General features: G+C 39.0%; 1 protein-coding gene across 1 annotated transcript in view; it reads left to right on the top strand.

The window, feature by feature from the left end:
• ASPG (asparaginase) overlaps positions 1 to 24,381 on the top strand; it is a 76,236-nt gene that overhangs the window by 26,287 nt on the left and 25,568 nt on the right. The window contains exons 7-10 of the mRNA XM_032771603.2: positions 10,205 to 10,317; positions 15,414 to 15,596; positions 20,006 to 20,119; positions 23,815 to 23,934. Coding sequence (XP_032627494.2) covers positions 10,205 to 10,317; positions 15,414 to 15,596; positions 20,006 to 20,119; positions 23,815 to 23,934 — 530 coding nt within the window. The remainder of the gene's footprint in view (positions 1 to 10,204; positions 10,318 to 15,413; positions 15,597 to 20,005; positions 20,120 to 23,814; positions 23,935 to 24,381) is intronic.

Here is a 24,381-nt window from a genome sequence, read left to right on the forward strand (position 1 = left end):
ATCCTTTTAAATCAGAGAGACACTGTTAATATTGGTAGGTCTAAAATTTAATCTTTCTTCCTCATTTATTTAGACATTAGGCAATCTGGATGTGTGTTCCTTTTCTTTTTTTTAATTATTAAAAAAATACATAAGGATTTCAGTACCAGTGTGCAAAATTTAATGTCACAAGTGATTACGCATATGTGATGGATGAAGTTCCTTTTTGGTGAAGAAACTTATTTAAAATGTCAGGGTGTCCAGGGGTTGCTATAAACCTTGACCAAGATAATTTTCAGAAGTATGAAATATATCTTTTTGTGCCAGTCTCCAATTAATTTAAAAAATATATCTGGAGGTAAAAGTGGTACGGGGAATGGATGCGCTAATCTTTCACTTCCTTCCCTCATCTCTAGTCCCTAGTGGATGTCTACCTATCTTTCCTGTTAGTGTTGTTGTAAAGACTGGTACTGTGGCTAAAACATTAGATTAGGATTTGGAAGATCTGAGTTCTATTCCTGGCTGTGTCATAGGCCTCCTGTGAAACCTTAAGAGGTCACTTAACTTTTCTGTCCCTCAGTTTTCCACAGTGAAAAATTAAGTTAATAATACTTCCCTATCTCAGAATGCTCTTGTAAGTATAATTCCATTAATGTTTATACAGATACTATGATGATGAGCACTGTAAAAAAAAAAAAAAAAAAAAAAAACCTATAATTTTTTTGTTTTAAATTTCAGGTAAATTGACAGTCCATTCAGCCACATTCCAAGATTGGAATAGTAGGCTTGTACTTCTCATAACTGAGGTGCGTCTTGTGAGAGTCCCCATAATAACTGCCTTCAGAACATCTGGGAGATAAAGGGAATCTCTTTCTTATTGTTGCTATCACAATTTAGTTAAAATTAACTCAGGCAAATAAATGACTTCTGTAGTTAAGGAAAAAATACAGCTATTTAATATATTAGGTTAACCAGAATGCTTCCCTTTGTACTATTTCTGAATACTGGGATGGTTGTCTTGAATTTTTCCTTTGAATTTTTATAAACTGGGATAAATGACATTATAAATATTTGGTTTTCTTAATGATCAATAATGAAATCAAATTTTATGTAAATTCTTTCTTGGGTTCAAATGATCTGCTTTATGAGTACCTGTTTTTTGTAGTAGAAAATCAATAAAGCTATCAGTTACTTTTTCCTGGCCATAATGTCCCATTAAATTGTAAGCAAAACTCACCCATTGAAATCAATGAGGAGTTTTGCTTAAAAACTAATGACTATTTGTTTCAGTTGATTGCATTGTTAGTGTAGCGTCACTTGTACAAAGTGGAAGTGTCAGTACTGAATGATTGTTTCATTTTGGAAAACCATAGTTCACAGAATACAGACAGTACCTATAACTAGTGCAGCTTTACTCTGTCTAAAATAAATTTTTTGAAACATGGTTATTTTCCCTGAATGCACTTCTAGAATCCTCCCGAGAAGCTCTTGTGGAGAAAAGCAACCATTTGGGGCTTTTTAAAAACACACCAAACCAACCCAGCTATTTTTAACCTTTTAAATTGCTTGTGTACATTGTCTTCCTTCACTTTTTTCAGACAAGTCCATCTTTTTTGCTGCTTCCAGGGCCGGCTCCAGGCACCAGCACAGGAAGCTGGTGCTTGGGGTGGCCCATGGAAAGGGGCAAATCCCTCAGTCCCTCTCAGAGGGAAGGACCGGTCACCAAATTGCTGCCGATTTGTAGCTTTTTTTTTTTTCCTCTCTCTTCGCCGGTTAGGTCAGCAAAAAAGCTGGAGCCGTCCCTGGCTGCTTCAGTCTGCTTCCAATCTGCTGTCAGTTCCAGAAGGAGATATAGGCAGTCTACAGAAACTTTCCACTGAGAATCCAGCTCCATAGGTTGACAAACTGGAACACAGGCTGGGCTTGGGAGGTATGAGAGAGAGATTAGGAGGAGCTGATTATCTGTTTCCAGCAAGAGAATGGAAGGTGGGAGTATAATGGGACCAGAACCCACGATGACTGATTCATTGGTGCAGAAGGGCAAGGTGGAGAGATACTGCTGGCAGTTAGAGAGCTATGCTATGCTGTATCTGTCTCAGAACTGAAGAGTGCTGTAGAATAGAGAAGGTTAAATCTGCATTCTGTGCATCTGCAGCAGCCTCTTCACCTCCAGTTGCTCTTCTCATTTTTTCCCCATTGATCCATGCTCCCACTGATCAGTCCTTGTGGTTGGTTTCATACCTCATCAATCCTCTTTTCCTTTAATGTCCCTGGTCAATATTTAGGAGTTTCCTATGGCTTTGGCAGCACCTTCCTTCAGTCCCATTGTCCATCTCTGGACCCACTGGCTGTATCAACTTCCCCAAAATTTTGGATCTGGTGAGCTTTATTCTTGTAGGCACCAGTGAAAAGATTCCAGAGTGCTGTTCATGTGAACAATCTTCAGGAAGCACCCATGAAATACTTACTCTAAGCTCCTGATGCAGCATAGCACAAAAAGCATTGGAATACATTAAAAAATATATTTGTAGTATCGTCAGTGATCAAGAATAGACCTTGATTCCAGTGATGCCTTACAGATTTGAACGGGGCAGACAAAAAAGAAGCTAATTACTAACTAAAGTGTATCAGGACAATCTCAGTGCATTTCATAACTTATTTCTGACTTCAGCTACTCTTTATTCATAGAATCATAGAATATCAGAGTTAGAAGGGACATAAGGAGGTCATCTAGTCCAGCCTCTTGCTCAAAGCAGGATCAATCCCCAGCTAAATCATCCGAAAGTATTTTATTGCCTGAAAGTATCAAACTAAAATCTGCTTCTTTATTCTACCTAGTTTTTCTCCATCACACATGCATGTGGTTTGTTAGCATATGGATTTTGAGTGCTGAGGTTGTCGTCATTGTGGTTTTGTTTTCTTTATTTTTTTTTAAAGAAACATTGAAAGATTTATGCAGGAAAAATCAAGTACATAAAAAAATTGCTTGGACTTTGCAGAGAGATACAACAGGGAAAGTTGAGAGGATGCACACTATCAACTTTAATAGCATCACTAACGTAAAAGACAGAGGATGCTTAGTTATCAATGGGCAAGTTACTGTGTTTAGCTTGGCAGTATTAGGCAGTTCCGGTTGTACATAGTAAAAAGCCCAAGTCATTTGTTTATTCATATTGTCAAGGTAAATGCCAGCTCTCTACATTGAGGTATTTTTTTTTCTTACAAATACAGACATGTTTATTGTTGGAATTAATATTTAGTTGGGATAGACTCATTTCAAAAGGCATGTATCAATTATGACAAATTATTGCCAGAAAAAGGCGGCTGTATTTTTTTGTCTTGCTTTCCACCTTTAAGAACCATCCATAAGTTGGTTTGCACTCTCCACCCATTGGCTGTCACCCTGAATTCTAATGAACATTGGTGTAGCTTATATAATGGTACGACTTGCCTGTCACTTTGCAGAGGAGGGTGAGAAGAAAGTGCTGCTGTTTGACTGGAGCTTTGCGATCATTAAAAGCTGTATTTCTTGTTTGATTTCATAACTTTGAGTTCATTCACCACTCCTTAGGGAGGTGTCACTTTTAGAGCTATTGTACTCCTATAATGAATGAGTTCAAACCTGTATTGTGGTGTTTGTGTATGTGTTGCCTAACAAAAGTTTGCTGCTTTCTAGAATGTGTTGTATTAGTTTGATTTCTTTCCCTCTGTCCTGATGTATAGTCTTGTCTTTATTAGTGTCTCTTCTGTAAAGGGAAAACATTTTCACTTACCTTCCAGGACCTATGACCTTGGAACCTTCCACATTCTTACTCCTTTCTATTCAGTAATTCTAAACCTTTCAAGTGAACAACATCCTCAGTACACACATTCTGACATCCTGTCACGGATATCTCAGATATTACAACTTGTGGGATATAAAACACAAATTTAAAATCTTAAAAAGTCTGCACAATATTCTAAACCAGCCTCTTCATACCTCAACTGGATTGTATGGTAACAATGGTTTCACAGTCTGGTTCGTGCTGAGGCTTAACAGTGGAACAGAAGCTAGCCAGACTTCCGGACACCACCACACCTTCTGCCCCCCAATCCCTCTGCCAGAAATGGTTTAGCATACAGTTATATATGAAGGTCAAAACTTCAAACTTAGCTGCTTAAAATTAGACTCCTCAGAAAGTGGCCTGTTTGTCTCAGAGGGGTCTGAAATCAAAGGAAATTGTGAACGCTTGGCACATTTGAAAATCACACCACATTTGTAGGTGTCTAATTTTACGCACTCAATTTTGAAAACCTTTAAGGTTTTAAATTTTAGTTTTTGTATCTCAAACGCTTTGGCCTGTTTGCCTTCCTGCCCCAGGGTGTGCTGGACATTTAGTACACTAAAATATAATTACCTAACTTTTAAAATAGTATACGTCCTCTTTAGGGGCTTGCCTGTTTCTGAGGAAGATGAGTAATGTGCTTATCTTTGTTCCTAAAATAATCAGCTTTGTACTCAAATTTACATAATGCAGAGGAGTATGTATGCTACATCAGTTGAAAGCTTTTTTTTACAAGCATAGCCCATCCAAGTCGGAACAAGTTGCTCGTTATCTGTTGCAATGTGCCAAAAGCTCAATGAATAACTTCTCTAGTTAGCCAGTTCATCATATAGGATTCCATAAGGCACTATTCTGAACACAGAAAGGTAGAAATTCTCATACTTGATCTGCCTATCCATAAGCTTCCTTACTTCATTTTGGCAGTTCTTAAGATTATTTTCATCAAACAATCCACGCAACCTAATGTAGCTGCAGAAGTTATGGGACAGCGTGTTCATCCAACAGAATGACATAAATTGTGCACAAATTGAGCCATGACATGGAAAACTTCTCCATTTCTTGGATATTGTATATGGTAACACAAACAGTGCAAAAGAATTACTGAATGAGTTTGTGTATGGCTCTCTGCATGATTTGAAATGGGTCAAAAGAAGCCTTAGCTGGACATGGAAGGATTTACACTTTTGTTTGTTTGAGAACTTATCCAGCTCAGTTGGATTCATTAGGTTGGAAGCCAGAGCAGAATGTACGAGTGGTGTTAATCGCAGGATGGAAAAATGTCATTTATAAAGATAACTGCTACTCTTATCCCTGAAGTCATGATCTGCATTAAGCAGATCGGCAATACTCTTGGTGTGGGGGATGATGCTAACTAGAGGAAAGTTTTCTGGCTATATTAATTTTGTTTAAAATAGATCTCTCTTCTGGGATAAGTTATTTCCTCCATTAATGCTGTAACATTTCAAACACAGAGCATTATTCAGTAGAGTGCATTTTCAAACATAGGTTCAGAAAATATAAGGTAAACATTAGACCTGTCCTGGTTATCTCAGCTTTAGTCTTCTTATCTTGGCATGGATCTCTAATGAGAGATGGTTTAATCTTATTTTGGCAAAGTTAACCAGGTTAGGTCTAATTCACTCTTCAGATTTTTTAAGAAAACATTAAGAACACTGATAGTTTCCGAGGTAGGTAACATACATTCTGAAGGATGTCTCAGCAAAGTCTAATTTTTGACTGAGGATAGAAGAAAAGCTTTCGTGTCCTTTAGGTGGCACTGGCTTTGAGTGTAGATGAGACAGCTTTAAAAAAAATCCCTTGTTGCAGGGGAAAAAGAGAACTGGGGATTCTTGGCATCATAGTAAATGCTGCTGCTGCTCGCTCTCCTCCCACCTATGGTTATGATGAACAGGGCTCAAAAATTTCTTTAACACTTGCTTACCTGGACAGCCTCCTGGCCTGGGTAAGAGAGCTATCACATCTTCAACCCCCTACCAGTAATTTTGTCCCAGTAAATTCTTCCTTGCTAAATAGAATCAAGGGGTTGGAATCCAACTATTGGAGACTGAGTGGTGGAGATTTACAAGTCTAGTTAATGATGTTTCGGTACAGTTCATTACAGGCACATATGAGAGTTTCCCTTGACACAATCCCAGAAAGAAGCTTTTGTTTAGGTTATGAGTTATAACAGCTTCCAGATACCTTCTTTTGTTGCAGCTTCTTATTGTAAACATTGTAGACCACTTTTTCTCTGTTTTATTTAAACCTAAGAGTACTTCAGCTATTCTGTGTGTGAAGAGGAAGCCATGCTGGATGCAGGAAGGGGAGCAGTTGAAACATGGTGGGAGACAGAATCTTAAACCAGTGTAATATGATATAAAAGTGAGGAGAATAAGTGATGTTTGCTATTCTCATCAAATACTTATTCGCTGCAGTAGAGTTGATCCATCTTCAAAGGTTAGGTATCGTAATCTGTAGGGCTGTTGTGGTGGAATGTTTTTGTAGCTGATTTAGGATCCTGCTTTGCAGTTGAAGTTTTATCAAACACAGCGTTTTTTCAGATTATAGAAAGCATTTGCATGTTACATGATTGAACATATAGCTATGATTCATTTGAGCCATTAGGACTTGATTAATGTTGAGCAACTGAGCATACATCCAGTGCCTTCTGAGCATACATCCAGTGCCTTCTGTATTTCTGCTATTAATTTTATTTTAATCCATGGACCTTTCCCCTGTCCTGCTGCAGGAATTAAACTTCCTGTGTTAGGAATGGCATTGTAAGACAGGGTGTAGGAGCTGTCAGTTTCTGTAGGAAAGGCAGCAAATATGGGGCTGAAGGAGCAGAGATTGAAACCATGAGCCATCTCATGCATAGTCAGTTCTTTTGTTGCTGTTTTATATACTCCTCTTTGTGAGAGTGTTTAGGTAATATAACAAAAGCTTCCTCTAGCTCTAGAGTAAGACACAGGGTTTCTGCTTTTCCAGTATCACTCACCTTCACTGTAACTTCTCAGAAATCATTACGCTCATGACCAATTGGGTCTTCTCTGGATGTCTGTTTCTTTGGTCTATATTACCCCAGACTTAAACTTTTCTACTAGTTCTGCACTTAGCAATTGTAATGCATTAAACATGTTACTGCATAGTAATATGCAATAATTCATAATATTATGTACAGTATGTAGCTGGAACCATTTCAACCTTAGGCTTGGTGGGCCTCCAGGTTCCTCCTCTGCCATATTGGTATAACAAGGCAAGAGAGTTGTTTTTTTAGAACATCACTTTATATGTTATCATCACTTGTCAAACTACTTGGACCCATTCTGCCTCTCTTGACGGTATATTGCAGGCTGTGGTGTATTTTCCTGCAAAAATAAAAATGCTCATGCAGAATTGCATAGTTCACTTTAGGCACTGAGGAAGCGTTAGTCAAACAGGAAAAGCATTTGGTCCAGTAGTAAATCCAGCTGTGTGATCTCCTGAATTTAGCTGGTCAACTTCCCAGAAATTTTGTAGCTATACATGTTCAGGCTGAATCTGCACATACCCACTGCTCTCTCTCACCCTCAGCACAGGGGGGATCCATTTGCTCATGAGTGGATGATTCTTTCACCATCAGGAATATCACTTTAAATGTGTTTCACAATTTATGAGTAAAAACATTTATCCATATAATCCCCTGGTTTGTTTTTTTCTGTAAGCACTGTCCTGAGACCCTTGTGACATATCTGCTGTCTTGCTTGCCAGAGATGGGACAGTGTTGGGAAGTTCATAATAACTTTATGCTGATAGATTATATAGCTTGTCTTGATTGTTAGAAATTGGCTTGTCCTGGCATCCATGAGAGGAAAATTGTTTTACTGGGGTTTGGAGGGAGGCTTTTAAATATATATTGGATATTCTTGAAAGCAGCTCTGACTTTAGATTGCAAGAAATCAGGATATAGCTGGATGTTTTCAGGAGTGACTAATTCCTTAGGGGAGACAGGGGAGGTCTATAATATGTATCCTAATTTTTTATCTGTCCTTGCAGCCCAGGAGCTTCTCCAGAAGTGAAAAGAAACAGCTTATTTTCCATTGTGAGCTAAGTTTTACAGCATGATCTGTGCTTGATATGGTACTTAAAGCCATGGGTTGTCATATGCAGTGTACTCCTGGTGGAATTCTGCGCCACTGCGCATGCACAGAATTCATGTCCCCTGCAGATTTCTTTGCTTTCCCGCAGAAAATGCCTTTCTGACAGGGAAGCCATAAGAGCAGTCATGCGACCTTCCCCAGCAGTATGTTTTGGGTACCTAGGGCAGCCAGCAGAGAGGTAAATCACTGTAGGGCAGGGGGCGGAACTGGGGAAGACCTGGCTGGTGGCTCCTACCCTGCGCTGGGTTTAGCTTTTAGTCCTGGCTGGGCTGGGGAGGACGGGACTTCCTCTTCCTTTTCCCCTGCGTGGCATCCAGGGCAAATTTCTTCCTAGGCTGCAAGAAGCTCTGCAAACTTCCTGCTTATTGCTCCTCAGCTGCAGGGGAGAGGGATCATGATATGAGGAGCTGCTCCTCCATCTGCCCAACCCCTCCCCCATGCACCAGACCCTCCTGCTGAGCCTCACCCCCCCATCCAGATCCCCCTCTGCTCCCCAAGAACCACTCTCTCTGCACCACCCCAAAGAGCCACCTGCACCTGGATCCCCACTCTGCGGAGCCTCAACCAGCTGAACCTGGATCCCCACCCCACTGAGCCCCACTCCCCCAGCATCTGGACCCCACAACTGAACCCTCCCACACCCCGACCCCCCTGCCAAACTCTATCCCCACACACAGACAGACCCTGCCCTGCTGAACCCCAACCCCTTCACTGGACCCCCCTGCAGAGTCCCATTACTGTTCCACCCAGAACCGCCCAACAAGCCCCTGTGCATCCAGCTCATGCCTGCACCCAGATTGCCTCACACTGAATCCTCTCAACCCATACCTGGATCCCCCCCACAGTAAGCCCCTCCACACTTGGATCCTGCTGAGCCTGCCTGACCACATCTGGTGCACCTGGCGGGGGGGAGTAGGGCCCTGGGGTGTTTCTAGGGCAGGCTTGGTCCTTGCAATCTGTCAGGGTTGGGTGCAGCCTCACTGCTGAGCCATGTCCTGGGCGGGTGGGGAGGAGCTGCAGAGTGATCTCCCACCTCTGTGCAGCCAGTGGCCTGTACTTCCCAAGGCCATGCTGGAGCCTCCACATTTTTCTGACAAATAAAATTTGCAGAATTTTAAAATATTGTGTGCAGATTTTTTTTTTGGTGCAGAATTTTTAATTTTTTGATGCAGAATGCCCTCAGGAGTAATGCCAAAGCCCCTCCTACAAGTTGTCAGTTACTAACATTTCTCTCTTGCAGTGGAATAGTAAACTTTATGGAATCCTTAATGCATGATTTGGCTTTTAATAATGGAACACAAACAGACTATTAAACAGCTGGCATATGGCTTTAAATATATAATCACAGTTAATTAAATCCTTGCTATTTTATTTAATCATTAGTAACTACATTATAAGGTTTGGAGATGATTAGTGGCAATAGTAACATCATCTGTTTTTAATATGACTTTTGGAATTTGTGTCACATCTTTCATAGTTGAGATGATGTATTTTGTCTGACTTGGAGTACGTATTGATATAATTCCAATTACAAAATAATGAAGTCCCGATTAAAATGTGTGAAAAGTAAATATTTCATTTACGTTAAACCTTCTTCATACCATTCTGTTGTCCCCAGACCTTCCGAGTATTCTAAACAGGTGAAGGTAGAAGGAAGGTAGTTTATAAAAGGGGAGAGTAATGATGGCATAGGTGTAAGTGGATTATCAGTCAAGGACTTTGCACAATCATTGAATTACTTTACATTTTCAGAAGATTATATTAGAATGCAGTGTCAATTTTTTTTAACAGCAGATCATGCTGTTCACTAGTAAGGACCAAACAGATGCACTTGCATTTAATATTTATTGTCTTAAATTAGTATTTTATAACTGAGCTGCTGTATTATATAAATAAATACATGGGGGAATAATAATGTGGAAACTTTTCTGCTGAATAATATTGATTTTTTTTCTGGAGCTCTAAATTATTTGTAATTTTTAAGATAGAGCATGATGAAGCCTGACCTTAATGGTTCCTTTGGAAACTATTGAAATATAGAATCATAATAAAGATCAGCTATTGTGGTTGCCACTCGTGATTATTTCTTCTCTTCTCCTTTTTAATTTTTTTTGTATGAAGGTCATATTAACGAATTATAGTACAGATTTTAAAAATAAGAAAGTATGAAGTACTACAAATAGACTTGATATAATGTTGTGAAGCTTAATTAAATGAGCAGTGAGACCTCTTTCTTTATGGTGTTCTATTTCTCTTTAACAGTTAACTGGGAAACAGTGTGGAGAGCCAACACCACAAAGAAGTTTAAGGTCCACACTAACATGAACAGGAATGTTGGGCTGCTGCGAATCTTCCCAGGAATTAATGCTGCCACTGTAAGCATTCTCTTTTTAATTGTTGAAATGGTAGAAAGAGTATCCGAACACATGGCTGCTTGGCCTAACAGAGCTGCAATGATGCAATACCTGTTGTTGTAGATGGAAAATTGATCAGATCTTTTTGTAAAAGGAAATCATGCCTCGCGAATCTACTAGAATTCTTTGAGGGGGTCAACAAGCATGTGGAAAAGGGTGATCCAGTGGATATAGTGTACTTAGATTTTCAGAAAGCCTTTGACAAGGTCCCTCCCCAAAGGCTCTTAAGCAAAGTAAGCTGTCATGGGATAAAAGGGAAGGTCCTCTCGTGGATCAATAACTGGTTAAAGGATAGGAATAAATGGTCAGTTTTCAGAATGGAGAGAGGTAAATAGTGGGTATCCCCCAGGGATCTGTACTGGAACCAGTACTGTTCAACGTAATCATAAATGATCTGGAAAAAGAGGTAAACAGTGAAGTGGCAAAACTTTCAAATGATACAAAACTACTCAAGATAGTTAAGTCAAAAGCAAACCGTGAAGAGTTACAAAGGGCTCTCACAAAACTGGGTGAATGGGCAAGAAAATGGCAGATGAAATTCAGTGTTGATAAATGCAAAGTAATGCACATTGGAAAATGTGTAATCCCAACTGTACACAAAAAATGAGGAGGTGTAAATTATCTGTTACCACTCAAGAAAAAGATCTTGATGTCGTTGTGGATAGTTCTCTGTAAACATCCACTCAATGTGCAGGAGCAGTCAAAAAAGCAAACTATATTGGGAATCGTTAGGAATCATTAGGAAAGGTATAGATAATAAGACAGAACATATCATATTGCTTCTAAATAAATCCATGATATGCCCACATCTTTAATACTGTGTGCAGTATTCAACCCATCTCAAAAAAAGATGATTTGGAAAAGGTACAGAAAAGGGCAACAAAATGATTAGGGGTATGGAACAGTTTCCATACAAGGAGAGATTAATAAGACTGGGACTTTTCAGCTTGGAAAACATGACTAAGAGGGGATATGGGCGAGGTCTGTAAAGTCATGAGTGGTGTTGAGAAAGTAAATAAGAAAGTGTTATTTACTCTTTTTTCCAGAGGATGTGAAGGCCAAGACTATAACAAGGTTTAAAAAAAGATCTAGATAAGTTCATGGAGCATAGGTCCATCAGTGTCTATTAGCCAGGATGGACAGGGATGGCGTCCTTAGCCTCTGTTTGCCAGAAGCTGGGAATGGGCAACAGGGCATGGATCACTGGCTGATTACCCGTTCTGTTTATTCCCTCTGAAGCACCTGGGATTGGCCACTGTTGGAAGACAGGTTTCAGAGTGGTAGCTGTGTTTAATCTGTATCAGCAAAAACAAGGAGGAGTACTTGTGGCACCTTAGAGACTAACAAATTTATTTTGGCATAAACTAACTAAAAACTAATTTCCCCATACTAATTTCCTCCTACTGTTACTCATACCTTCTTGTCAGCTATTTGAAATGGGCCACCTTGATTACCACTACAAAAGTGATTTTTCCTCCTGGTGATAATAGCCCACTTTAATTGAATTGTCTTGTTAGAATTGGTACTATGTGTATATATATATATATTCCTACTGTATTTTCTACTCCATGCATCTGATGAAGTGGGTTTTAACCCACAAAAGCTTATGCCCAAATAAATTTGTTAGTCTCTAAAGTGCCACAGGTACTTCTCATTGTTTTTGTTGGAAGACAGGATACTGGGCTAGATGGACCTTTGGTCTGACCCAGTATGATCTTTCTTATGTTCTTAAGATGTTTAATTGTTTTGGTAAACAGCATTAAGCAATGTACCCCAGTTGTGTTGGGAAACATTCCTAGTAGTAATATGACTGAACAGTCCTAGCATGGAAAACTATTTATGAAGGTTTTAAAAGTACCTTTAACCTGAATCACATGGGCTTTGGAATTGATAGTATATCACTTCCATGTGTCTGGAAGTTGCATTTGAACTCTTGACAAGCACATGCAAGCTATAATGACCAGAAGTGTCTATTTGCCATGCAATAAAGTGTGTGTGTGTGTGTGTGTGTGTGTGTGTGTGTGTGTGTATAATATACACTTTTGCCAAAGGTATGCATGCATATACAATATGGGGAAATGGAGTGAGGAAATTGTGCCTTTTTCTACAATTTGTGCTTCTTCTTGTAACTGGTTTACGGATTCAGGGCTCTGATCCTGTTCTATGATAAGCTAATGTGAACCCCTGCAGCCTTGTGAACAGCTGGAGCCCTATTGATAACAATGGACTCCACAGAGGCCAATTCTAGGAGGTTGCTTTACAGAATTGAGGTATGGTATGGGCTAGATTCAGGTTCAGGTCCACTGAACCGTGTAGGTGCCTAAAGTCCCTAGGCACATAAGATTCCACCTTAAAGTTCCCTAGCTGCCTAAATGTCTGCTGATGGGCATACATAAAGCCACCTAAGTCCTGATGCCACTGAGCAGCTTTGTGCCTAACTCACCTCTAGGCCTTGGCAGGATTCACAAACTAGGCATTTCCCCAGCCTGTCTCGCTTGTGGGGCCAAATCCAGCTGGCATATAGAGGGGCCACCTAAAAGCACCTTACCAGATCAGGCCCTGCACAAAATGTGTTGAAGTGGTGCCCGCTCCTGACTTATATACTCAATAGCCCAGTGGTTAGAGCACTCATCCAGGATATGGAGTATGGGAATTCAAATCCCTCCTCCTCCTGATTTTAGACCAGGGTCTTGAACCCGGGCCTTCCACTGCTCAGGTGAGTGCCCCAACCCTGACTAGCCACTAGTCAGAGGGTATTTTGGGATAGGTCTGTCTCTCCTTTCTGAAGCTCTTTCACTTTGCATGAAACGTGTACGGCTTGTCTATACAGAGAGTTAGTGCGTGGCAAACCGAGGTGTAAATCTATGAGCATTCTGGTGTGCCATGCACAAACTGGTCTTGTGGATCTTGCAGCTGCATACTAAAAATTCCATAATGTATTTTGACGTACTGATGTGTCCACTAGGCAGAAGGGTGCCAAAAAGTTAGGGGTTGCAAAGTTCAGTATTGAAGCACCGGTGTTTCTGTTTTTGAAGTTCTGCCAACCTGAGTTATCTTTCTCGTGGCCATTGTCAGCTTAAATTGCATCCAGTAGTTTAAGCAGAAGTTCCTCAATTATACTAGTCTATTTTTTAGGTGAATCTGAACAGATGGAAATACTGTTGGGTGGTAGATTTGTAATAAAACTCCAACTGTATAGTTAGCCTCATAGGCAACTGTAGTGTACTGCAAGTAGTTTGTGATCAGCAAAGAAATATCTACGCTGTTTAAAATAATTTCACTAGATGACTACTTACCTTGATGAGATACGTTAGCTGCATGGTTACCAATTGGCCCATTGAAAACTACTTCTCCCTCCCTTGATTCTTCAATTAAATGAACCGTCTCTTGAATTTAAATTAATTCCTGCAGGCTTCATTATCATTTTGTTTTCTAATGGTTGGAAGGCATATGTACTAAACATGGTAGATTTTATCATTGTGGTTCAAATGTATCAAGTAAGAATTCTGTGAATGTGTTGTTCCATTTATGAATATTTCTGCATTTACAATTAATACATTTACATTTATCATACAGTGTTTGGTCATCATGCAAGTGCATAGCTTATGTAAGAGAGATAAGATGGATGAGGGTAATGGCTTTTATTGGATCAACTTCTATTGGTGAAAGAAACAAGCTTTTGAGCTCACACAGAGCTCGAAAACTTGTCTCTCTCCCTAGCGGAAGTTGATCCAGTAAAACATATTACCCTCATCTACCTTGTCTCTCTAATATCCTGGCACCAACATGGCTACAATACTGCAAATAGCCTATATAATGGATTTAAACAATCGCTTGCCATCCTTTTCTCCCTAAGGTCATTTTAATCAGCCCTTCCTATAGAAAATTGCCGTTATTTTAAAATCTATCTCTTTGGGATTTTCATAGGAGTCTGAAGAAGTTGTTTCCCAACTCCCATAGCCTTCCTTTTGAAAATCCCAACCTTATTTTTAAAAAATGATCACCACAAATGGCCAGTGTAGATGAAGGACTTATTATTTTTAAGACTCTAATTCCTGCTTGAGACATAATGGCATTTTAACTAAACACTTCCTTATGGTCTTCTTATTGAGGGAACATGTTTGTAAGTACCATGTGATTATTAGTAATCATGGCATCACTTTTTGACAGTGCCCTTGCCTTGGAAAGCCATGTGTCAGAAGCGGTATGAAAATAGTTTTTCCAGTTGTGCAATTTGTAAAGGCCGCACCCTTATTTGTTAGTTAACAACCTCACAAGTGTAAAACATGCCCTTGTGATCATGAGGTTTCAGTTTTGCAATTCATTTCTGCGTAGGGGTCCAAAGAGAGTTCTCTCTCACATAGATACACACACACACAATTAGTTCAGAATTCAACTGCATATTTCCTCACTGGCTTGAGAAACTCTAATCAAATTAAGTGTTTACCCTGTAAATTTTTTTATACTGACCCGTTTTGTGGTAGATTGACTTTAAATTGACGCTGTTGGTTTTTAATATCCTCAATGGTGTAGGCCCTTGCTAATTCCAGCTTTAGTCTACACTGACACTGTGTAACCTTTCAGGGGTCCCATATTCTTATTTGTGCTCTGATGTCATGTAAAATTTGGAACTTGTTTCCCACTGAAGTCCATCTTGGTCCATCCTTTCGCATACTTAAACTTATTTTTTTCCCTCAAAGATGCCACTACAGCCGCTATATTTGTAAGCGTCTACCAATCTGTCTTGAACTCTCCCTTCCAATTTGTTTTTCCATATACTTTGCTATTGGATTAGTCATATACAGATATAAAGCTCTGAACATGATTAATATGTTTGTATTACTGTATGGTACCTCGATGGAGATACTCTCTATAAATACTGTCAATCATGGTAGCAAGAACTTTAATTCCTTTTTTTTTTTTTGGCTCATGAGTGCCATCCACTGCTTTTGTAAGATCTTTTGAAAAACATTTATGGGGGAGAAAGGAGTTGCTAATCGAATTATATAGCATTAAAGACATGGCATTGTAATACTTTAACACCTTATTTTAAATAGGTGAAGGCATTTCTTCAGCCTCCAATGGAGGGCATTGTGCTTGAAACTTATGGAACTGGTAATGCACCAGATCGACAAGATTTGCTAGACGAACTGAAGAAAGCAACAGATCGAAAAGTAGTGATTCTGAATTGTACCCAGTGCTTACGAGGGAGTATTGCTGCAGTCTATGCAACTGGACAGGTGAGAGAAATACAGCAATTTCTGATTGCAACATTATGTAAAAGAAATATTTCACTTGATTGGCTGTATGTTTAATATGCTAGAAAACGAACATCTAGCTACAGGAAGATGTCGTCTATAAAAACAACCATATTTAATTAGCTTTTAAATGGTTCAAGCTGATCTGCAAACAAGATTTTAAAAAAGCCTTTTATTTTAGACCAAATTTTGTAATTAGCTAGATCTGATCCCAATTTACTGATTTTTGGCTTCTACTGTGTGTGAGATACCCCAGCATCCATCTGCAAAATACTGTTGATGTCAATCCCAAAAGAGCTCCAGTGAGTGTGGTGCTGGCTCACAGGGCAGACAAGTCAAGTAATACCTTTTCAGGTTTACAGTTACTTTAATAGTTACAAAATAAAAGCATTCAGTAAGGTGGCAAACCTCTGAAATATTCTAAACATCATCACTTACTTGACTTTCAAGACTCCCATTAGGCTATCTGAATGTGCTAATGAGTTCAGCAGTATAGTATGTATTGGGATGTCCCTCTGAATGGAGGCCAGTAGTCTGTGACTTCTGGAGATCTGAAAGCAGATGTAGGCTACTTTAAAGCAAATTTATGTGCAGATACTGACACTCTTGGTATTCAGGGTATTCATCACATTTTAATAGAGTTTTCCTAACCTTATTTGCAATTCACAACCTTTTTGGTTAGTCAAAATATTGGTAGGACTAATGAGCCTTACAGATGCCCCCAGTATTCATAACCTGTGTGAGAATTCTCAATTGTGGGAGGAAAGTTCATTTGTCTTGCTTAACTTTCCTCCTATTCCCTAGCCTATACCTGCTTTCAGATCTCCATTGACCATTCAATGGCTAACCTTTTTATAGTATGCCTTGCATTTATAAATGTCACTTAGTTCAGTCCTACTGGAGAAAGACTGTTTCTTATAAAATATTTTGGTGCAGCTTCATTTTTTGTTTCAACAACTTTCTTATAACCTAATATATAACTGAGGAAAACGGGAAACGTGAATTGTGACATCACCCAGGGTACAATCTGGACTGTTAAACAGCTGTGTCCCCTGAAGTCTCCAAATGGGATTTTACACCAGCTTTTACACTGCTTCACTGTGGGACCAACCATTCTTGGTCTTCTCTCACACAGCCTCCAGCATGTAAATTACTCCCAGCTATACTACAAGAGTGTTATAGCCAGCCACTCTTAATTACACTGTAGAGCAATACCAGCAAACTCCCAGTCCCAGAATATCCCCAGAAATGTGCATCTTGGACTGCCTAGCCCTCTCCTGGACAACACAAGCTCATATAAAGCCAGTAATTTTATTTATAGAAAATGATATGCTCAAATCCTGTTATCTCAAATGAAGTGTCCCAAACACTTCAATCCAAGCACTCCAGTTTAGATAAAACAATAAAACAAATTTAACACTACAGAAAGATAGATTTTACATGATTACAAGTAAAGAGGCATAAAAGTCACAACTGGTTACAAGGGAAAAAGAAGTAAAATGCATCTAATATCTAACTTAACAAGCTAAGTGAATCAAAGCAAAAGTCCTCTCTTACCACGTGTTAGCAGTCTTACTGGCTGAACTACTTTCAGACAAGTATCAGAGGGGTAGCCGTGTTAGTCTGGATCTGTAAAAAGTGGCAGAGAGTCCTGTGGCACCTTATAGACTAACAGAAGTATTGGCGCATGAGCTTTCGTGGGTGAATACACACTTAGTCTTAAAAAGTGGGTATTCATCCATGAAAGCTCATGCTCCAATACTTCTGTTAGTCTGTAAGGTGTCACAGGACTCTTTGCCGCTTTTTACTTTCAGACAGGATCTCTCCCTCAGTCCAAAGCTGTTTCTTTGTTGCTCGGGTGTAGTGGCTGCTCTGGGTAGAGAGAAATAAGGAAGGAATAACTTGAGATGTCTATTCTCCATTCTTACACTTTTCTTCTTCTTTGAGAGTCATTGCCAACTGGAGTTCAGGAGACAGAAAGTCTGTGGGGATGGGAACCTCCAGCTGTTTCTTTACAAAGATGTAAATATCTCGCTCACATCCTTTTTCCTGCCAAAGAATGGCCTCTTAACTAGGTGATAGTTCATTTGATTTCATTGACATTTGGCTAAGGTGTCAGTTGGCCTTTTGTCTCCAAGGAACTGGTTTGTGGCTCCTTTTTCAAACTCAGAACATGTCTCAGTAATGTCATTACAGTAGAATGTTATAACTTTACATATGATGTTGCCGTCAATATTTTACCAAGACAGTAATGATTAGTAAATTATGAGTTTTCAAATACCTCACAAGGCATACTTTGTGCAAAATTTATCATAGTCTTGTAAAAGGGGTGAACATAGGGATACAGCCTGTCACAAATGTCAAAAGAGCAGGCGTCACAAGATTTGAACTTGAGACCTTCTGAAACATAAGGTCAGACCTTTTACTGAGTAGGCTATAAAGTTTTGGGCTAACATAAATGGGGAATTTAGAGGGATTACTTTGACCATCATGGAGCTCCCATACATGTTGGTTAATGCAAAATATATGGAGAATGAAAAAAGCAATAAATAAACAACTGAATGTAAAAATTGAAACAATGTAAAGTTTGTTCAGTAAATAATCCCAAGATACCTGAAACTGCAAAATTTCATGAGAACAAAATCTAATTTACTATATGACATTCTGCTTCAACAAAAATGTAACAATTTTTTCCCTATATTTTGGCTGAAAAATTCTCCATAAATAAAGCACTTCTGAAAATAACTTCTTGTGTTTGATCCAAAGTGCTGTTTTCCTACTTTAATTTTATTAAACCTTTACGGGACTATTTAGTCTCTTTCAGTCACTTGTTAATTACTGGGCCCCAGCTTTTCAACGTGGTGCATGTATTATGTGGCTTCACCAACTTCCACTGATGGAGGCTATACCCTATTTATATTGGTATCTGTACAGGATAACATTGCCAACATGAACAGAGCCATGGTGTCTTCTGGCTGAATTCTACAGAATTTATTTAATGGCGGTTTTTCACTGCCCTTCCCTTTTCAAGAGTAACAGCTCTGTGGAGGAAACATGTTGGCTGAGTTCTGGAAATTTACTATAATATTAGTTTGTTTAAAACAAATTGTATTAAATTTTTTATATTTAAAAAAAAGTAAATAACATTTTGTGTAGCTGGTAATAACATGTTACCTTCACTGCATGTGGCTTCATCCTGTCATTTGTACATATTTTAGCTAGTCAGGTGATTTAGTGATTAAATAATCATGGATTCATAGACTCTAGGACTGGAAGGAACCTCGAGAGATCATCGATTCCAGTCCCCTGCCCTCATGGCAGGACCAAACACTGTCTAGACCATCCCTGACAGACATTTATCTAACCTACTCTTAAATATCTCCAGAGATGGAGATTCCACAACCTCCCTAGGCAGTTTATTCAGTTTATTCATGGTTCATCTCAAACTCTTTTAATTACAGTAACTGAATATCTGGGCTCTGATCCACCTCCCCAGAACAGATTATAATTGAGGGGTCTATGTGGTGATAGGAAGTGAGGGAAATCACTTCCCCTCCTATCCAGCCCCTGAAAAAGCCTTAGCTTTTTTTGGCTGAAAACACTGTGTAACTTTCCAGCACAGAAAGAAGTTTTAAATGAGACATGAAGATCTTAAGGAAACCTTCTTTGTCTTCATTCCATGGTTGGTATGCTCTGTAAATGTACGTACTGAAGATAGGTCAATTTGGTTCTGCTTTTGCATTGGTTCAATCATTAATTAATTGCTGAATTGTATAGGGGAAGCAATCTGTCTATAGCAAGCACTATTTGGTTTTTGCCAGAACTGTAATTATGCAGTCTAGTCTCATATCCTAAATCATACACAGGAAATGCATCTTAGAATGGTCTGACAACACCCATATTGGTAGCATACTGCAGTACTGGAATTCATCCAGGGTAATACCCCATAATAAATTGGTCAATATGTTTGTGGGAAAACGACATATTTGGCAATTTTAAAAACACACTGATTTTAAAAGCTAGTAACTGCACTTTTATAATAAGGGCTAACCTAACAATTGTTTATGTAGTTAATACACACCTACAACCTTTTTCTTTTAGGATAAAAAAAATGGTCCTTCTGGGTCTCTAGTAATCCCATATGCATCAATATTGTATAGAAGTGTTTCTGAATACTACGCTAATTAAGTCAAAGTTTCTTTTCATTCACAAAGTCCTGTGGCACCTTACAGACTAGCAGGCGTATTGGATACATGCATCCGAAGTGGGTATTCACCTATGAAAGCTCATGCTCAAATACGTCTGTTAGTCTATAAGGTGCCACAGGACTCTTTGCTGCTTTTACAGATCCAGACTAACACGGCTACTTCTCTGATACTTTTCATTCACAGACTCTCACTGCTGTAGGAGTAATTCCAGGGGGTGATATGACACCAGAAGCAGCCCTAGCTAAACTCTCATACACACTGAGCAAAAGCCATCTTAGCTGGGAGGAGAAGAAAGAGGTAAATATTTCACTGTTAGTTTAGTAGACTTTTAATAGTGGTTGGTTTTCCAAATGTAATTTTTTAATATTCACTACACTGACTTCTGTCAAGTAAAATTATTTGACCTTTTATGTTAATTTATTAGCATTCGCTTCCACTATCTAACGTGAAAACTCACACCCTCTTACTTTATGCAAAATAATGTTGTTATAGAACTGTGAAAATAGGTAGATTTGAGGGGGGAAGAAAATCCTCAGACCTCTGCACAGAGGTAAGTTGAAAACCAGCACTGATATTTAAAACTTTTGCTTTTAAATTCAGCAGTGAATCTGTCCTGCAGCTTCAGCCAGGGGCGGCTCCAGGCCCCAGCACGCCAAGTGCGTGCATGGGGTGGCAAGCCGCGGGGGGCGCTCTGCCGGCGCCGCGAGGGTGGCAGGCAGGCTGCCCTCGGCGGCTTGCCTGCAGAGGGTTCACTGGTCCTGCGGGGCTTCAGCGGACCGTCTGCAGGCAAGCCATGGAAGGCAGCCTGCCTTCCGCGCTTGGAGCGGCAAAATTCCTAGAGCCGCCCCTGGCTTCAGCACAGACTCCAAATAAATAATATGCAAACTGAAACAGAACTGAGGTGAAATCCTGGCTCCATTGAAGTCAGTGAAAATTTTGTCACTGATTTCAGTGGAGCCTGGATTTCACCCAGGGTTTATATTTAAGTCTTCATGTAGTAACTAGCGCATCTTTTTATTCTTGTCACTTTATTTGAAGTCTGTGAGTCTTGAATGTCAATGTTAGATGTAATTTTGTTAAGATGAAAAGATTTGAAATGAGTATGTTCTTTAAACACAGACCATTTCTCCACGTCCCTGACTTTCAAGTGTTTATTAATTTGCTATATATTTATAATTACTTGTTAATGACAGATTTGTTTTGGTTAGTTAATGTCTTAGGTGTTGGGAAATAGAGTTAATACAACACGTACAAATATATAGCTCTCTGTTAAACATTCTCTTTTCGGTGGTGGAATGCTAGCACACATATACACTAAAACTTTTTATATGTAGTAAAGTCATAGTCTTGATGGAGTAAAGTTGTTATCCTGATTTTTGGATGATATCTACATGAGTCATTCTCTAGATTTCAGCTATCAAACTAATGATTTTCCCCTCCATTGGATGTGCTAGGTAAAAAAACAAACAAACAAACAAAAAAAAACCTGATCAGTTGTGAAAAAAAATCTATTTCCAAGTCAATACCTTCAAATAATGGCTGTAAAAAAGAAAATCTATAGAATATTTGTCTATGGGGATGGAGGGTGGTGGCTTTTTCTCTCTTTCCAGCTTTAAATTTAAATAGTCTTATAAACTTTGTAAGAGATTTACTAGCTGTCTGAATAGGAAATTTTAATATTTTTATAACTATCAACCTTGTCTTTTTCTTACCACTATCTAATTTAGTAATTTCTTATATTTTAAACATTTTCTGTGTGTGTAATGTAACAAAATCTTTGTCGTGGAAAGGAGGAGGTCTCTCTGCTGTGGGAGGAGCAACTGTGCGCAACATACTTTATACAGGAACACATTCAACAAAGGGTGTAGTAGAGAACATGACTTATCGGTATAGCGCTGCCCAAGAAGCAGTGGTAGTCCATATGTGACCCCACAGCAATGAATGTATAATTTCTACTTTGCCTTTTTTAAAAATGTATTTTTTTAATGAAAGCTCTTCAGTAGTATTTTAGCAGGTGGACCAATCTAAATTATGTCAGCCTGTCAGATCTGGAAATTTCCATGCACCCAATCAGTACATAACTTCCACTGATATACATGTAATGGGACTCTTCCAGCAGACAGGTACAATATTGTAAGTGTTTAGGAGTGTTTTTTTTAATAAAGGGCATGCCTAGACACAGGTAAATCTGGGGCACTCTTTCTTCCCACATCACACCTTGCTTTCTTGCAAACTTGCACAGTCCTGCTTCTTAAAATTCTAATTGAGACAAAAAGAACAGCCGTACTTGAGGTACCTTAGAGACTAACAAATTTATTTGGGCATAAGCTTTCGTGGGCTAAAGCCCACTTCATCAGTTGCATGCAAGAAGGTGTGAGTAACAGTAGGGGGGAAATTATCATGGGGAAATAGTTTTTACTTTGTGTAATGACCCATCTATTGGAGAAACTGCAGAACTGGAATTAATTTGCAAACTAGTCACCATTAACTTAGACTTGAATAAGGAATGGGAGTTGTCAGCTGTTTGAAGTGGCCCATCCTGATTATCACTACAAAAGTGTTTTTTCTCCTGCTGGTAATAGCCCACTTTAATTAATTAGTCTCGTTAGAGTTGGTGTGGCAACACCCATTTTTCATGTTGTGTGTGTGTGTGTATGTATGTATGTGTATATATATATAAAAAATATATTTTCCACTGCATACATCTGATGAAGTGGGCTTTAGCCCACGAAAGCTCATGGCCAAATAAATTTGTTAGTCTCTAAGGTGCCACAAGTACTCCTCGTTCTTTTTGCTGTTACAAACTAACACGGCTACCACTCTGAAACCTGTCACCATGCAAGGTAATTAAGGCAACTTACTGTTAATAGTTGTGGTGGCATCCTGACGAAAGAGAGCCAGAATATAAAATCATCAAAGTTGGAGAAACGAGTGGATTTGTTAATGTTCATGATGTTCAGATTTGTTCCCTCTTTCCTCCATCTTTTATGGAATCTTATTTCCAGGTTTAAGAGTGTCTCTATTTAGGGGTGCTGGAACAATTTGTACCGTGGGGGTGCTGAGAGCCATTGAAGCATTCTGTAAACCCTGTGTATAATGGAGTCCACTTCAAGCCAGGGGGTGCAGCAGCACCCCTAGTTTCAGCATCTATGTCTCTGTTCTTCTCCAGTCTTGTTTCAGAGGCTGCTTCTGAGCAGGGAGTCTCTCACTGATGCTTGATCCTGGTTAGTAATAAGGCCCTCATCCTGCAAATACTGAATACATGTTTAATGTTGAAACACTGAAATCAATGGGGCTACACGCATGCTTAAAGTTAAGCATGAGCCTAAGGGTTTACAGAATCAGAGCCAAAGGGCCTGATTCAAAGCCTATTAAAATCAGTATGAACCTTTCCATTGACATCATTGGGCTTTTGACTGAGTGATAAACGTACAGTCAGTGCAGGACATACTAGTTAAACATTGCCTTGCTTTGTTACTCTGAAACACTGGACAAAGGCAGGATCTCAGAAGGCCCAGTGCTTTTCCTAAAGTCACCACTGATCTCCTAGTTTTATTTTCTCATTCAGTGTTTTAACTTACTGCTTGTTTAAATAGGATGCTACTTAACATGCTGGGAAATCTTGACTACTTAAACCAAACCGTTCTCGCACACACCCACACCCCAAACAACTTGCTCCACCTTCTAGATTTTCGAGTATGTTCTGACATTTCTCTCTCTTTTAGGTTATAAACTCTTTGGAATAACTGTTTTTACCTTTGTGTCTTTTCCAGTGCCACTTCCACTGTGCTAAGCAAATAAATAATAACTTATAGAAAATTTTAAGTAATTTCAATTGTGTTCTTATTCTATGGGGCAAAACTAATTTTTACAGTAAATTGCACTCATTTGCATTTTCTGTAACTTTCTAGCTTAGGCTAATAAAAATTAACAGCATCAACCCTTTTTTCTCTTGTTTTTTACAATGATTTGTTTGTTTGCCCGTTTTTCAGATGCTGAGTGAGAATCTGAGAGGAGAAATGACTGTAGTACCCACAGGAGCCAAGATCTCTCTTACAGATAGCAAGTTTATTCAAGTTATTGCCAAATCTCTAAGTGTCAGCTGCAAGGAGGTACCTACTTTAAATATTTAAAGTGAACTCATGTATAGCAGAAAATTAACTTAAACAAGCATATCTTAAAGGTGAAATACAGTGCAGCATTGAAAACGAAGCACAGATTTCCTTGCTAAGTGTCCCAACTAACCAGATCATTGGGGGTGGGGGGGCATTTGGTACAGCAATAAGTTAAACCTTGAATTTCTTTTCTATGTCTGTAAAATTCTCTTCATTTCTTCTTGGTTCACTGATGATCTATGCTATCACAAATACTACATAGGTCATTGTCATGCATGGTACTTATGGTATGAAAGAAAATACTAAATTATTTTGAATTTTCTACATATTTTGGCAGTATGGAACAATTGAAGCATAGAAGGAAAATACTGTAATACACAAAATTATAAATGACTAGTACAATGAGGCATTCTGCATGTATCTGTTAATGTGGAGTCAATATTA

This window comes from Chelonoidis abingdonii, chromosome 4, assembly GCF_003597395.2.
Source record: "Chelonoidis abingdonii isolate Lonesome George chromosome 4, CheloAbing_2.0, whole genome shotgun sequence".
Taxonomy (NCBI): Eukaryota; Metazoa; Chordata; order Testudines; family Testudinidae; genus Chelonoidis; species Chelonoidis abingdonii.